This window comes from Apis dorsata, unplaced genomic scaffold, assembly GCF_000469605.1.
Source record: "Apis dorsata unplaced genomic scaffold, Apis dorsata 1.3 scaffold_58, whole genome shotgun sequence".
NCBI classification, from domain to species: Eukaryota; Metazoa; Arthropoda; class Insecta; order Hymenoptera; family Apidae; genus Apis; species Apis dorsata.
In genome coordinates this window covers 1,596,900-1,614,209 of record NW_006263358.1, presented here as the reverse complement: position 1 = coordinate 1,614,209, position 17,310 = coordinate 1,596,900, and the positions used below count along the sequence as shown (strand labels likewise).

Genomic DNA, 17,310 nt, shown 5'->3' with positions numbered 1-17,310 from the left:
AATCATAAACGTCAAAGAGTATTGCATGAAATTTTTGATACTAGTAATTGATATATGATGTATTGTCGTAATAAATACTGTTAGCAAACGCGATACATCGAATATGGTAATAATACAGCATATTTATTATAGATCATCATACGAATCCAAATTCTTAATCGTAAAAAAGGAAAAAAACGACCTGACAATAAAATTGTGCACATATATACACGAGCTAAAATAAGGAATCATTGCTTAACGACGATGTAATTATTATGCTAATATATCACAGTTGCCTGCGCAACTCGTTCATCCTAACGAGATTACTGCATTGTCGCAGTACCTTAGACAAAATAAATAAGAGCACATATATTAAATATAACTTATATTAATAGCTGTCAATGGAAAATTGTTTCTTGTAGATCGCAAGGATATACACGTATATTGTTAAAAAAGATCAAACATCGACCTGATTATAAAATCTAAATGATCCCAAGAGGCAGTGTATGTATGAAGGCGTTTTAAGCTTATAGATATCATCTGCATATACATGCAACATTCTTGTACATACTATATTAATTATTGTATCTACATATATATCCAACAAGACTCTATTGTTTTTAGATATATATTCTCAGATATATATTCTCGATATAAATTGCAGCATTTGCAGACAATGTCTGTAAGTATCTACTCGCCTTAAATATTTCAATTCTGTATCCAGTCTTGCTAGGTTATGTCAATATCTCAAGTTATAGAGGAACAATAAAGCTATATTATTTTTGTAGATATAGATTAATCATATTGCATAAATATCAATATCTGTGTTTTCTATGAATTTCTACCTTGTAAACTTTTTATACTTTGATAGACATACTTAAGGTTTATATTATTAATAGGTCGGTTTGTTTAATCAGTTCTTACGATATTCATCATTGGATGATCGATACGCGAGCGCAGTTCAATTTTAAACATTCAATTTAAAACTTTTTAACTTAACTTATCCCATAAATTGATAACTAGCTGATACTGGCTGTGGTGCCCTGGGTTGCGTGTGGGATATGCGTTGGATGTGGCACGCACGACACATAAGTCTACCATCGAGTGGGTAGCATCGTTTGTCCGGTTCATCAGTCAATTGCATGCCACAATCTTCACAAACGTAACAATCTACGTGGAAATCTTTATCCATGGAAACGACTCTTACGGTCTCCTCTGTGCCCTGAAAAGCAAGACCTCCCATTATTCAAAATCACGTCTGTTTATAGAAGAAATTACATCACATAAAAATGAAATTGCTTACTTCGACTGGAGTAATTCCTTTACCACAGGAGGCACATTTTGGCGCGAACATTCTGTGGTAATCGTTTACGCAATAAATTTTATTGTCCACATCGACGGTGAAGGGAACACCATCAAGACATTCGTTGCAAACGCAACATCTAAAGCATCCTGGATGATAGGACTTCCCCATTGCTTGTAATATCTATGGACAAGGGAATATTCGGTTAATTACAATACCAACGTAAGTCACTTTAACATCATCGACTTAATTACCATTTCCATGATGAGATGACCGCAGATTGCGCATTTCTCGGCGGTTTGTTGGAAGCCAGAATACTACAGACAAAACGTTCTATGAGCTATGTCATCGTATCACGCGTCCATCGCAATTAGTGTCTTACGTACCAGATAATCTTCCTCGCAGTATACTCTTCCGTGAACATTATAGAACGCTTTGCCGCGTAACGCTCTTCCACACGAACAGCATATAAAGCAATTTGTGTGATAAAGGTTGCCCATGGCTTGGCAGGCTTGGCCAGCTCCAGTCACTTTTTCACCGCATGTATGACAGATACCTGACAGAAAATATCAACGTATTCTTTACAGATATCGCGTCAAAACCACATGACAATACTTTCTTCGTGGCAATAAACCCCTGAACTATTTTTGGAATCGTGCGAGTGCCTTGTCAACCATAACTCTATAGTTCGGTCGCATTGGCAGCGTTTAAAAATACCCCCATCGATACTCGACAATGAGATCCGCTCTTCAGGGTCAATAACTGTCAGAAACATAGGCTAATGGTACGATATAGAGGAACTAGTTGGAAGAAACGCACTTACAACTATCAATGGGTAATACCGGCCCTGCCATTCCCATCACAGAAATCCTTTATCCCTCATTCACCGTTCGTGACACTTGCAGTTTCGATTCAATGGTTCGGTTTCACTAGGCCAGTCTCGCTCGAACTAGAATCCGCCAACGAGTCGGACTAGTCTATCTATAACGAGATTACTTACCGCGGCGAGCGCGACCTGGCCACGGTTGTTTGCCGTGTATAGGACGTTACACGAAGAATAGTAACTCGTACACAAAAACGAAGAGGAGCACAAACTAAGCTCAACCTAAACGCCAGGCTACCTCTCGACTCGACATTGGCTCGCTCAACTGAAGTTCCTATCCACTCGCGCGGATCTTTCAGTTCCTCTTTGCCTCGTGTTTAAGCTACGTTCAAATAAAATCTAGACCACTATCGTGTATGAATAATTCTGAAAATACTGGTTTTAAAAAAAAAATGTTAGGGAACCGAATATAGACATGGACGAAAGTAATTTGCATCGAATGCATGTTTATCTACATTGATAAGTGTTTCACGATTGTATAATTTTTCGAAATTATTAAAGTAAGAAAATATATCGTGAAACTTTATTTTTAACGTGTGACAAAATATTTCGAGAAATTTTAAATAAATAATGTTATAAATCTCTTCGTCGATTATGATATAGAGGATTACTTCATTGATATCTCTGCACCCTTATTATTTGGAGGTTCTATCTTTATATTCGTGCAATATTTTTCATCGAAATATCGAATAATTGATTTCAAAAGAGAATAGACGTCGAGCAAAATGCCCAATGTGAACATCACCTTACGTTGCATCGATACTCACGTATAATACAAGGGAGAAATGATATATGTATGCGTGCATCTTACATACGCATGTAACGCGCACACTTGCGGTGCTTCATGTAGGTGCTAAGACACGTAGGTGGAAACGAATGGGCAGAGAGTGAATGTCAACGAAACGTCGCTGTTAAAAAGTTTCGCGACACACTGAAACTTGACTCCATTTTCCGAAACCGGTCTAACCAAGGAGGGAACTTGCGCCGTGGGAATTGGCACGGTACCCCTGCTAGTTTTTTATTCCTTCTTGGAATCGGCTGCAAATTATGGATCGGAACGTGTCGGAAATTAAGTCCCCTAATGATGGAATTATGCGAAATTATCGCATTTTTGATCTGTTTAAACATATTATATCAATATTGCTGGAAAAACGGATCACGATAATCGGTAAGAATAAATGAATATTGTTCCTAATAAAGATGATGCAACGAGAAAGTTTCGATCCAACAACAGATTTAAAGATATCGATGGAATATCTTTGTGAACGTTCGACGATTGTTTTGGTATTCGATTCTTACCGAAGTATTCCCCTTCCTCTTCTTGTTTTTCCATCTCCTCCTCGAGTTGTCTCGTCAACTCTTCTATTTTTCTCTCCGCTTCGGTGGGCCCCTGCAAGAAATAAATCACATCCCGCGTTGTGATCGGTCGGGTGACAAATGGTGCCATAGATCGAGATAGGATATTTCGTCATAGGGACACATAAATTTGCATACTGTTACAAACAACGTTTCAAGAGGCAAAAAGAGAAAAGTCGATACATAGGGTATATTACATGCATCGCGGGAATGCGTACACAGTCTATGAATAAAATATTACACGGTAACTATACAGCGTTTGTCAGGAGCTGACAATTTACAATGTGTGATTCAGCGCGAGTTCGAAGAAAGGACTCGTCACGAATCGTAAAATATCGCGTTTCTTTTCGAACGATGCCAAAAGTCCTCGAAATTCATGCCAATTTTTTTTTTTTTATTTTATTTTTTTAGCAAATCATGAAAGGAAATATTTTTCAAATTGTTTGAAACAATATATCCATCTAGGCAGACGGCTAATCTTATCGTCACATAGGTCAGTCATTACGTAAAATATTGGCGATAACGACTGACATTCGTGATGTCATCGTTTAAGTATGAAAAGAAACGCAAACTTTTTTATAACTTATTTACAACTTGAACAGGATGAGAATGACAAAAAAATGTACAATCTTTTTATTTTTTCTCCAACAATAATTTCTAAAAAATCATCGAAGCATATCGTATAAATAAAGTGTTAGTTGCTATAGCTTTTATATTAAATCAGTATGCAAATGGATCAGCATGCTTGGCAATCGGCCAACACAAATCGAAAGCAATGATGCGTTCTCGTAACCCAATTAATATGGTTGTAGCGATACATTGTAGACTGATTTTACAAAGAAAAAAAGCAGAAAATACATTTATTAGAAAATTATTATATTAATTGGAGAAATTGGAGACAAGTTTCATATATTAATTTTTTTATGTTATAGTTCCTTACGGAAGGTCTGGGTGGTATGACATTGTAGGGTAGTAATCCCTTGCCAGATGTCGGTTTCATTGGTGGACTGACTGACTTTCTTTCCTCCGGTTCAGGTTCGGATGGCCTTTGTAACACAGGTACACCAGCGTTTAAAAAGACAGGGCCGGCCACACCACTGGTCACCCCTGGAGGGAGACTGGTAATTCTAGGTCCATGAATATTTGGATCAGATTCTGCGGTGGTAGGTGTACCAGTAGTCACTGGTGTTTGTATTTGACCACGTAGAGGACTTCCGATATTATTCGTGGAAGATGGTGACACGTGTCTTGGTGAATTAATCACGTTTTGTACGACTGTATCAGATGATATTTGATTGTGAGTTGGACTTGATTTTGGAGAACCTCTTATATTATTGTTATTAGTTACAATTCTGGAATTATCATTACGGCTAGGTGAATACATAGGAGATGGTTTTGATGTTTCAGAAGGCTCAGGTACTTCCTGAACAAAATTTCTGTCATTTTGTAAATTACTTAATCTTAAATGCTCTGTTGATCTGTTAGAAGAATAAATTGGAGAATTTCTGGCAGGAAAATCTGCTCTAGATTCTTGATGATGATAATTTCTTTCATTTGGTGGCAACACTCTGTTTGGAGAGTAACAAGGAGAATTACGGCAAGCAGATTGCTCTCCTTGCCTCACACCATAAACAGGTGAGTTTCTAGCTTGAGTTTCTCCTGTAATATTTGCATTTGTACTTCTTGTATTTGATTCTATGTACGGTTTATAATTTTGAGGGCTATCCTGACGATATTGCGGCTGTTGTACACTCTCTATATGATTTGAAGCTCTAAACCCATGCTGTCCACTTATTGAACTATCCAGAGTGCCACGATAATGATGTGGTTCTGGAGGTAAACGGATTGGTGGAGATTCACTGTGGTAAGGAAGCCCTGATCTGGGAGAATGTTGTTGCTGTTCAGAATTATAATTAAAATTTCTGGTTGGTGTTTGTAATTCAGATGGTGGAACATAAGCACTTCTACCAGCCTGATGATCCAAAGATGAAGAAGATCCTTGTAAGTACCTTGATGTAGAGGAATCAACACATCGTTGTAAACTTGAACCATCATAACTTTGACCACGTATATTGCTTCCTCTTTGTTGTGTATATGATAAACTTTGTGTTATACCTCTCTGATTTTGTGTTTGACCTACTTTACCAGTCATGACAACATAATCACCACCATTAATTGTAGCTGGATGATAATAATTTGGTGGAACCTGTGGACCAGGTTTATTTTGTGTATTATCTGGGAAATGTACTTCTTGAATATTTTCATACACGGGAGGTGCTTCATATGGAGGTAATTCTTTTGCTGGAGATGCAGATTGATATCGGTTTCCAGTAGGCACTTGTGGTTGTGCTTTTCTAAAAGTGGGTTCATAAGATTCACTTGCTAATGAACCTCTTGGACTACTTTTAGGACTTTTTCTAGATTCCACTGGATGATAATAAGGAGGATGAGGTTGATTTTGTTGTGGATAGTAGTCAATATTTTCATATACCGGTGCTTGTTGATGACTCATACGGTTTTGATTTTGTTGTTGCTGAGCACTGATTTGTTCCACAGGTTTTGGTGTGGCAAATCTTGATGCAGCTATTATATTTTCACGTTCATATAACTTGTAATCAGTTGTTGATTGTCTGCAAGTATCAGTATTACTTTCAATAAAACTTTCAATAGCACCAACTGGTCTCCCAGACACTCTGGTATCCGTTCTTGTTATGGTATTTCTCGACACGGGTACCTGGGCCTCAGGTCGTGATCCCGTGACCCTACCGGTACCCGATGCACCGCCGGCGTCAGTGGGTTCATCCCCGAGTTGCAGATAACCTAGCTTTTGTACGTAAGAATCGTCGGCCGAGTTACACATTGGCAGTGATTCACAGTAAAGCGATCGATGATAAGAGAAAAAGATTTTTTAATTATTGTGCGAAAATTATATATCAATATTGTTTAAAAATAAGACTTCAAAAAAATCATTACAAAGAAATTCGACATCGTTCAACAAGCTGAATCAGCTTGGTGGTCGTCATGTCAAATCGATTTTCTTCGACTTGTTTCTTCGCCTAACCTTTTCAAATCGTCTTTACATATGTTTCTTTTTTTTTCACAATCGTAATTTTTTCATGAGATGCGACAAAACACGACACACATATCGCGACGAAGTTTACTGGATAAAATCAGGGCCGTTTTTCCCCCACGATTTTGGGATACGCCCCGCGATCACGGCGCCTCAAACTCACGTCTTCTTGCTTCGACTAGCGTTTGTCCACCGGCACAAAATCTCGGATAATTCGTTCCGTACGAAAAATCACCACCTGCGAAAATTCACACGATACGCACACACATGTATCCCACACGCATCGTGGTTCGTCAAACCAGATACCTACGAGACATTTTCCCCTGCTACGAATCATCCAGACGAAACCTGTGTTATTATCTTCCTCCACTATGTGGCGCCACAAACCCGATTTCAGTAAAGGAAAGTAAGATTCCTGCATTCAAAATAACGACTTATCCTTTTAGTTGAATTGGCGCTATGGTCGGTGCAAAATGAAAATTCATCCATTGACAAAGGTAATACATTTTCTTTTATTATAATAAAATTCAATTCTTTTTCCACAGGATGTTAATTATTATTATCAAAGATGATTATATTTACATTGATACTTTTAAAGAATGCAACTTTCATCGATATATTTTACGAAAGAAAGAGTAGATTTTTCCGTAGAGACAAAAACTAATAGATATCGTTTTCAGTTTGCTTTAAGACGCATAAATGGGCTCCTTCTGTCTCCCCTGCCACCCTTTGCGCATTTAAATGAAGATATCTTTATCGAAAACAGGTAGGAATTTAACACGAGATCATTCCCCCTCTCTACTGGTTGTTGGTAGAGCAGAAGCAAATGCATTCAGTAGTGGCCGAAACAGGTTTTTTCAGGACCTGGCTAGGAACAGAATGGACAGGTCGACAGGTAAAGATGCAGGATCCTGTCTCGCGCGCCATCATGCATTCACAGGTATCGTGTCTCGCATAATAATGTAACGTAATTCCAATATACACTGTCTGCGTTTTGTATCTACCATGATCGACACGTAGAAATTATCTATCAATAACATCTCTTGCATAGAGTATTATCTATCAATCAGGAATATCTCTTGCATACACTCAAGTCAAGTATCAAAAAATAGATAGTTCATGATTTTTTTATTATTTATTACACGTTAAGAGTACGCGTTACAATTGCTTGAAAAGGCTTCTTGTGCTTGGCTGACGTAACAAAACGGTCATCGATACTTCATTGGTCTGAAAGATTTGGGATAATCGACGCCTTGTTCACGAGATCGCGTTCATGATCACCGACAACGTGATCGATGGATTCTGAGAATGAAAGAAGCAATGAAATTAATCACGTATGTTCACTCGCATCGTGTTCTCAATTAATTTGCAACAATTGACACATAACCTCTCGGCGCGATGCATCTTCCTCGATTAAAATCGAATCGTGTGACGATTGTCAGATTAATGATTAAAATAACCGTTTTATCTTTTCTATATTCCAGGATATATTCCACAGACGAAATTAATTTTGTTTTCTCTTTTTTGTTTCAAAGTTCGATCATTGGCTCAAGTTTGCACGTATTGCCGTAACCACTGTCTCGTTGTCTTCCTACGCGGGAAAGGAACCAACTTTTCATTCGTCGTGTATCGCAGCTGTTCACCAATCGCAACAACGTGGGCGAAGGCGACCTCACACTCAACGAAAACTTTATATTTTCGAAAGGTGAACAAAAATCACAGATTTCTAGCCTTCGAGCCACCCACGAGACGGCAAAACCCACGTTTTTCCAAGCACCTGCGCAGCTATACATTATTGGTTAATACTGGTTGATCGATCGATCGATATCGCCTCTGATGTAACAGTACGTATTTGAATCCCGTCTTTCCATTAGCCTGTCTCTTAATAACCAATCTCTCGTTCATAAATACTATAATAATAAATTATTAGAATTTAAGGCTCATGATTTTTTGACGATAGAAAATCATAGTCGATTCGAAACCTATTAAAAAGATAATAATTAGAGGATCTAGGATTAGTAATTAGACAACAAGGCTAGATATAATTAAAATACAAAAATACGTATTATTTATAATAAATATTCAAACACGCGATTCATTGCGTGTGCCGCGAGCGGAAGTACAGAAACTGACACCAGATCACGATCCATTTCTGTCGAACCGCGGTACAATATGACATCAGGGTTCTCATGTACTGCCACGTCGCTGCGACAATAAACACGCGGTTTACGGCCGCAAGATCGCACATGTGTTCACGTGTACACGCGCTTACGCATTTACGCACGCGTAAAGAGAGGTTGGCTGTGTCGTGAGCGAACACAGGAAACGTGCAGCCCTGTGCTACCCGCATGGCTCGGAATGCACGAGAATAGAATCGCGTCTGATCGTATGCGTGTACGCCCCTACACGCGCGTGTCCATTTGTCTTGGTGCACAATAGAAACGACACCCACTATGCTCGTGCACTCAGGACAGAATTTATGTTTGTAGAATGGTGGATGGATGTAGTATCAGTGGACGCTTGTATATTATAATGCTCGGTTAACTACATCCTCTATACCGATGCCGATCGTGCGTATACGCGCGCGTGTACACGGTAATAGTGTGTACGATACACCTGTGTGCAAGCTGTGCACAATGCTCGCGCTTAGAGATGTACAGGTTGTTTCTCGATTCCAGTTGTACGGTGACTAGGCGGAAAAGATGATTTCTTCGCGGAAAAAGATGAAAGACCGATATACAGCATCGGAATGGTTTAATTAAACCGCGATATAATTAGATCCTTTCTGTTTACCGATTTATTGTATACATATGCTGATTTATCGCGGCACAAAGGGGATTTTAGCTTTCTAAAAAAGGAAAGCGCGCGACCGTGTGATTTTTGTCGACAATTAGGAAAGTAAGATTTCGTTCACGATTCAAATTTCCTCGAGTTCGACTTTCTTCCTTTTTCTTTATCCGTGCCGACAATGCGTTTCCTCGTTCGCGTTTATGCGAGCTTACACCGTTCCTTTTTGTGCCATCGAATCGAATTCCTACACCTTTTAGTATCGATGCGACGCCCCAAGCAACGGAAGTCTTGCCGGTTCCCTCGTTTAACATGTGTGCAAGTGAGTTGCACGTGTTTCCATCGTGTATGCCTCGTTTCGTAGCGACGTGTGAGTGGATTGTGTCGCATGCGAGATTGCTTCGTACGGTATTACGCTGCTTCTTGGTTGCTACCTTGTCAGGAATTCAGACGGACGCCAGACCGATGTGATTGAGATGTCGTCCTTAAGTTTCTTTCGATCGCGATCGCGATCGATCTTGCTCGTGTTCTAACTGCAACTAGAAATTTATCGACACAATGTTGAGAGTAATTATTCGTACGTGTAATTATTAAAGATCTTCCCCATAGAACTAGTGAACGAGTGGAATGTTTACGATAATTAACGTCAGCATGAACGTAAGATTCTTTTTTCACGCGGTATACGAAACTCATCGAAAGTGGCACGAGACTTTACGAGTTTCATTAGCAATGCAAATTATGACTCGTTGTTTCTTCGCGTGAAACTGTTTCGATAGATAAAGAATATTTACCTAACAACATTGAAATTCACGGTAACTTAATTAAAATCGAAGATCTTAACTCTTTAGAAGCAATAACCCATTCTTGCTCATGTATTGACAATTAAAATTAATTTTTTTTTTACGCATAATTATAAGAAATTAGTCGATCAATCGATTTTAGTAGAAGCTCTCACGCGAAGATGTTTGAGTCATAAAAGGTACTTAACTCCGTGTCAGGTTACTTTCTATCGCCATAAACGCATCTTTATCCTCGAATGCTGTGAGTTAAAACCGAGAAAATAATCGCGGCACATTCGCGGTTCCCATCCATCTTCTGGGGAAACAATAGGTCGTCCTAAAGAAGGAGAGACGAAGAAAGACGGAGAAGGCAATCGCTTTCCTTTCTCAGAGTTAAAGAACGACGACCGTAGCCAGGCTTTCGCGATCTTGAAAGCAAGAGGAGGTCTATGAATTTTAAAACGTTTAATCGATAAGTAACTAATTATACTTTATGGAATATCCGGTTAAGCGTTCCTCGAACGATAAGGAAAGAAAAAGTGAAAGTGAAACAATAAAGGAAACTCTCGGAAACGGGCCGAAAGAAATGGCGAAGCTTGCGTGATCTCGAAAGCAAGAGGATAAGAGAACCACACCGCTGGAAAATGGAACTAGAAACTAATGGAAACAAGACGAATTCGTTTGTCCATAACCGTGGAAGTTGCGAATATGTGTAACGAACGGTTAATTTGCCTGCGTCACGCGATTCAGGAAGGCCGTTATACGCGAAGGACGCTTCCCACGTTATTTCGCGTCAGATGCTACGCTACTCGTCCAGGGACACGTTCAAAATAATTTTTCGAGTACCGTTGAAACGACCAATTTAATTCACCGACGTCCTTAATTATCCACGAAGGAAGTTCCAATTAATATTTTAACCATTGAATCTAAAAGAAGAGTTGCAATTGCACGATGAACGAATTTCTTGCACTGTGATGGATGGATTGCGTTCGTTCGCCTTTTTAGGATCTTGTAATGAGGATACGATTACGCTTTCTGCCTTTGAGATGAATAATTGGTATCTGTGCGAATGGAAAGTGTACGGTTGCTATGAGAATACGAACGAAGCCTTTCTGGATCAATTGAGTTTGAAAGGAGGATGCAAGACTCTCGTTGCACGAAATTTGATTATTATTAATTAACGAAGGAGCACGGTTGAGAAAAAAATTAAAAAGTTAAACATTTGGGACCAGAATTCGATGAGATCACGTCTTGGTTCGCACGAGATCACACGAGATGGTCACGCGCTACCAGTTCCAAGGTATGGATGTCGAAACGGTCTGTTCGGGTTTCGGGTTCCCAGATTTTCCGTCTTATACTAGGTCGTCTCATAAATTAATCAGTGATAATTAATCGTAATTATAATATAATATTTATTCTAAAATTTCCCGTAGCGAATTCCGTTTCTGCGGAGAAAATAAATTTGTTACGTAGCGAGAGCTGTGTGGATGATTTCATTATGACAAGGAGAGGGAAAAATGGCGAATTTGTGCCGGAAATATGAAATTCTTAAGCAACGAAAGTATCGTACGAACGGTCGCATACTGCACCGGAAATGCGTAACACCGCGTGGTGAAAACTCGATCGCACCTTCATCATATCCTGAAATTAGTTAGCTGGTTAAAATTCTCAGAGCTCAGGAACAAGTTTCACCGCGATTAGAATTCTAACGATTTATGTCACTTGTTTCTTAATTCCATAAAACTATTTTCCCACGTATACGATATTTAAAAATTTCCAATTGAAAGTTATTTCGCTACTTGATTACAGAGCTTATACGATTTAAATTATCCAGATTATATTATCATTCGTAAAAAAAAATATTCCAAGCATTATTATAGCCTGATACTATATTTTTTACTACAAACCTTATATTATAAGAAACTTTCGTGCTAATGGATCGTAATTGATTCGAGTTCGATTCGTTTCACGTGAGTTTCAAGTTGCACGCGATCTCTCTGATCGTGAATCACAGGAAGACATCGTTGCAACTTGACCTCGAGCCAATCACCCGTTTCTCCAACTCATACCGCGGAAGTTCGATTTTCAAAAAAGAATTATCTTTTACCGACTTATTGCCGGAAATCCCTCGATGCCCTTATCGTACATTCTACAGAATTGTGCCTCATATGCTCGATAAAATATCGTTCTTCGAGAAATCTGTGTCACGTACGCTTGACCAATGAATAAATAAATGTTAGAAAACATTATTAAAACGATATGATTCACATATATAATTATTCGCTTTTCCATCTTCCGTCTAAATGATAGATGCTGCAGATTCACGGTCTTTCCATGCAAGAACCGTGGATCTGCACCGTATTTACTCATCGTCACTTTATCGTATACAATTATCGTTGGATTGCACGAGCCACGCTTTGATCAAAGATCAACAAATGAACCGTGATTTATTGACTATTGCCGTATTATTAGTATATCTGAGATACCGTCGAATCTTGTAGTAGCCAATGCCAAGAATACGTGACAAAACGCGCGACTCGATAAATATTCACGGGTATTTTCATGCGAGTAACGAGTGTCCATTGTCCAACTATGGCTTTACAAAATTTCCTTGGGGGAACAATAACTAAATATAATAATAATAATAATAATTCCTGTTCAACGTTCCGTATAATTTCACGACTTTTTCGTAAACGCCGTGGTGCACGAAGTAACGGCATCTGGCTATCGACGTTAATTAATCGCATCTTGCATATGTCCGAATGCAGTCTTGTGTGGTTTCCGACATTCCTGCTGATTTGAAAAGAATAAAATTCATAGCCGGTGCGTGTACGCAACTATACGCGAGGAGAGACCACGTGTACGTGAGAAGTAACGTGCACGATAGTTGACGCAGCAAGATCCTGTGTATGCGAAACGTTGTGCAAGGAAGGCAGTTGCGTGCGTAATAAAACACTTGGGTGGTGGAATTTAGACAATTTTCAGTAATTGACATTGTTCCTTGCGAATTCATTCCTCGATTTTTAGTTCACGGATAACGGTATTAAATTGTGGCTTGTTAGCGGTATATCATCGCGTAGTGGAATAGCGTGGAATAACAAGAATCGGAATGGAAGTTTATTAAAGATCGTCAAATGTATTGTCGAAATAATTAAAAATTATTTAAAGGATATAAACAGAGTTAATTATATGCAAGATACATTTATAAAATAGGAATAAAAGATAAAGCAGGCGTGTGCCACAATCGAGTATCAAACACCACACCCTTGGTAGGGCCGCACCCTTGGCAAGGCGCGGTCTATTGCACCTTTCCACCCTTGCAAACACACGCAAACACGGCGAATCATCACTCCACCGTTTCCACGTAATGAAGCCACTTTAGCATGATTACACGTGAAAGCATCCTGATGAAAGAGGAAATGAACGTCACACGGAAATAATGGACGTCTTTCGAGGAACAGCTCGTATATCTTTCGTGACAGAATCTAATAATTCTAGCGACAACGCGAATCTCCTCGTCTCTCCTACGATTTAGATCTCGATTGTAATTATCAATCTGAACGTGACACAGTTAGAAATTAGAAGCGGTTTGACGCACGATTCGTTTCGAACTCGGAGGGAATATCACTTTCCGTCTCATTAGAGTCGCGATCTTGTCAGCCATTTTCACCTTCTTCCGGAAACGAGCCCCCACTTCCGGGTGTACACGCGATTTCGCGACGAACAATGCCCGTTCGATTCTATTCCACGGCGTATGCCCTGTATTTCCGGCAATACTTAAATCGCTTCCACTTCCGGCGGAACTTAACCTATCTAACCGTGACGACGAAAATAAAAATCGACGAAGCTTTGAGCGAACTACATTTTTCTTTTATACGTAGCCTGTATAATCGCTAATAATTTATTTTGAGTCTCGCCTCAAATTCTGTCGATCTTTCGAAAATTGTTAAAAAATTAAAAATTACTTACCGATATTTAATATTTCATTAACATTAGGATACGAATTTCTCTTTCTTCGATATTGCAATTTCATTTTAAATAGGATTATGAGATGACCCGGGCTTTGTAAAATTTGTTTTATTACCAAGCTGCTTGCTGTTATGCAAGAGAATTTATTGGCATTGGCAAAGTGGCTTGTATCGTGGCTGAGCAATGTTACTTCCATCGTACGAGTACAGCCATTAATTACAACTTCGCGTGAACTTTGAACTTTTCACGGACGTTTTTCGTTTCAGAAGTTCCATCCAACTTCTTCTGAATCTTATATTCTATATATTCTACGATCACCGGTTGAAGGTGTAGAGCATAACGAACGAGACTCGCATGGATCCGCGAACGACAGGATGATATACGTCCCGATTCTCCGGTTACGATAGATCCGCGGTTGAAAGACGATTTATTCCCTCGCGGCGTCTATTGTCAGTGGATGTTTGTCAGTGGGCGACCAGAATTGTTTACCCTATGACATACCCGCCGGCCTCTTAGTCATAACTTACTCGTCATACGATATTCAACGAGGCTACAGCGGCGTAAACGTGACGTACGTTTAAGATAAAAAGTATTTTAACAATGGAACATGAGCGTATGCCTCGGTCGTAGAATTATCAATCGTATTTGTCGAACGTGAGATGCGCCTCGAATTTCTTCCTATACGCAATATATAACAGGAAGTCGAAGATTAAATCCCATCGTTTTGATACGACTTATTATCTATTATATATTAGAGAAGGGAGAGAAGAATAAACAAAGAGGGAATAAAAAAAATTGCTTTTACCGATGCGCTTGAACTGTCGAGGATAATTTTACTTCCCGATCCGTTTGGGGTTTCTCTTTATCGCGTGCAATGACGTTCGTCGCCTCTCCGTGTCAACCTCGTTCGAAGGAAGTTGACGAACCGTGTAATGTAAGTAAGTAAGTCGATCATCAGAACGCAAGTAGGTGTTGCTGCGTAACCACTCCCGAATTACCGATCCCCCACACTCGAAACCAATTAATCCATTATATAACGCGTATATAGAAAGAATAATTACTTTCGTCGTTAATTAAACGCGCGTGACGTAACTTTCGAGCTCTCTTCGAGATTACTTGCAAATATTCTGAATAATTTCGATGTTACAATGACTGTACGTTTCCCTTTGTTATAAATTCAAATGCTTTCGCTTGGCCCAATTCGCCCAAGGAGGTGTTAGATATTTTTTTGACATCTGACACGTTTTCGAGAAAGAAGCGGAAATTGGTTATTATCGAGCGAGATTTAACACCTGGAGTATGACTGGTCTAGTTTCGCCTGCCCTCGATGACTTTTCCTTTTCCTTTTCCTTTTCCCGGCTATAAATTGAGAATAGTTTTGAGAATAAGAAAAAGCTGATCGATTTTTGCTTTCTGAATTATTACGATAACCAATTTTCCTCATGGGATATTCTCATACTCGAAAATCGATAGGCGTTCTAATTCATTCTTACGGATGCTTCAACGCGAGATCAATCAAATCCCAATTGAAAATGTAATTTTTATCGTTTTTAGCGATATCTGACACATTTAATGAAGTGGGTCTGAAAGAAACGACAGGCTTAAACGGTTTCGAGTCGCCTCAACGATGAAAGCAACACTCATGGGAATGAAGAACTCATCGAAGAACTATCTCGTGGACTAGATGCCGTCGGCGAATCTTGTTACAGCGAATGCCGCGGGATATGCAATCGAGAGATATGCTTCTCTCGATCCACTTAAAATTTTTTGGACTCCGTTACTCTGGTTTTCTTGCGCTACTTGCATCTAAAGGATGCTCGCATTACAGCACATTCGTATCGCGCATAGGGCACACTTACTTCTAAGAATTTCCACTCGCTAAAGTAGATCGTCGTAATAAGAAACCAGTAACTTCGACTGTGACACATATTTTATCTCGTAAATATATTTATTTAATGATTTTATTCGTGTTTGTTCAGCGCAAAATTTCTCTACCGTTTTGTTTGTTCGCTCTATCTCTGATAAAGTGTTTATTCGAATTATCGTTACAATTGTACTATTTTTGACAGGATAATTGTCTCGTTCGTGTCACTTGGAAAAAATTTCGCGTTAAGTAATTTATAAAAACCTATCCAATTTTCAACGAGTGGACAAATTATCGATCGATAATATTTTATTAGCAATCGGTCTTATTTAATCTATCTAATCTTGAATTATCTCGAGGACCATGTTTAACAATATCTTTGAACAAACAACACAGTGTTTAACAACATCTTTGAACAAACAGCACAGTGTTATCGAATTTAGTGTACAGTTACAGACGAAAACAACACCCATGGGAAACGAGAGGAACTGGACGATGGCCATGGGGAAAGAGACCACTCGATGTTGGGGTCCCTCTGAATGCATGCAGCACGGAACGGTCCCGGAAATCAGTCCCGTCACGCAGACCGGAAGCTGAACGATGCCACGACGATGGATTGACACTAAATCCCATTCTCTTCTTTTTCTCTCTCAATTCGACACAATTACCCTTTCCGTGTTAACAGGTTACGAACCGAAGTAAAACTCGTTGTCTTATTTAATTTTCAGAAAAAAAAACAAATATATACGATATATTTACGGATCACGCTATATATAAGGTGTATATAGAATTTTTCCACGATGCTTAATAATTCTTTATCGACACTGTCTCGTTCTTTTTCAACATTCCTCTTCGAAAGGGACTGCAATTGTCTCGTCAAAATCAAACTTCGCGTCGAACCGTATACCGATACCGGCGCTTTGTCGGCCCGTTTCCGCCACAGTCCCGTAACCTAAAATTTAAAGATCCTCGGGGCTAATATTTTCAGGTCGTAACACTCGGTTTAAGACGATATTCGGTTTCGATACAGGCGAACAGGTTCGCCTTGCAAGGTGAGATGCGTGCTTCTCCCGTTCTTTCATTCTCTTCCACCTTCTCTGTCTGCCGCGTTTTCGTCTCGAAACCCACACGAGCCCCCTTATATTCGTGTACTGTTGGCCGGCGCGTCGGTGCGCGTACGTACACACGTAAAGGATCCGTGCACACGTAAAGGGCTCGTGCAGGTGCACGGTGGGCGTGCGCCGTGCAGCCTGCAAAAGAATTGCACACGAAGGAAGAGACTCGGCTGTGGGAAAGTAACGCAACACCATGAGAGCCTGG

The 17,310-nt window shown here is 39.5% G+C and overlaps 2 protein-coding genes and 1 long non-coding RNA gene across 4 annotated transcripts; 1 reads left to right on the top strand and 2 right to left on the bottom strand.

The window, feature by feature from the left end:
- Positions 1-913: 913 nt before the first annotated feature.
- LOC102671737 (LIM domain-containing protein jub) lies at positions 914-6,912 on the bottom strand. The gene is made up of 6 exons (XM_006609613.1): positions 4,462-6,912; positions 3,465-3,555; positions 1,669-1,838; positions 1,537-1,599; positions 1,283-1,465; positions 914-1,201 (listed from the first exon to the last, which is right to left on the bottom strand). The coding sequence occupies exons 1-6, from the start codon at positions 6,379-6,381 to the stop codon at positions 980-982; spliced, it is 2,649 nt and encodes an 882-aa protein (XP_006609676.1). The 5' UTR covers positions 6,382-6,912; the 3' UTR covers positions 914-979.
- A 59-nt stretch (positions 6,913-6,971) lies between these two features.
- Positions 6,972-16,085, top strand: LOC102671971. 2 transcript variants are annotated; one of them, XM_006609614.2, is made up of 5 exons: positions 6,972-7,088; positions 7,272-7,357; positions 7,453-7,531; positions 8,127-8,296; positions 15,681-16,085. In XM_006609614.2, exons 1-5 carry the CDS (start codon positions 7,065-7,067, stop codon positions 15,688-15,690), a joined length of 369 nt encoding a protein of 122 aa, XP_006609677.1. In that variant the 5' UTR covers positions 6,972-7,064; the 3' UTR covers positions 15,691-16,085. The 2 variants fall into 2 exon arrangements, with proteins under 2 accessions (XP_006609677.1, XP_031371070.1); XM_031515210.1 differs by lacking the exon at positions 6,972-7,088 and having other exon boundaries at positions 7,273-7,357; positions 7,431-7,531.
- LOC102671878 lies at positions 7,711-8,128 on the bottom strand. Its single transcript, XR_420858.2, has 2 exons — positions 7,979-8,128; positions 7,711-7,893 (listed from the first exon to the last, which is right to left on the bottom strand). It is a non-coding gene; the product is annotated as an uncharacterized LOC102671878 (long non-coding RNA).
- Positions 16,086-17,310: the final 1,225 nt, after the last annotated feature.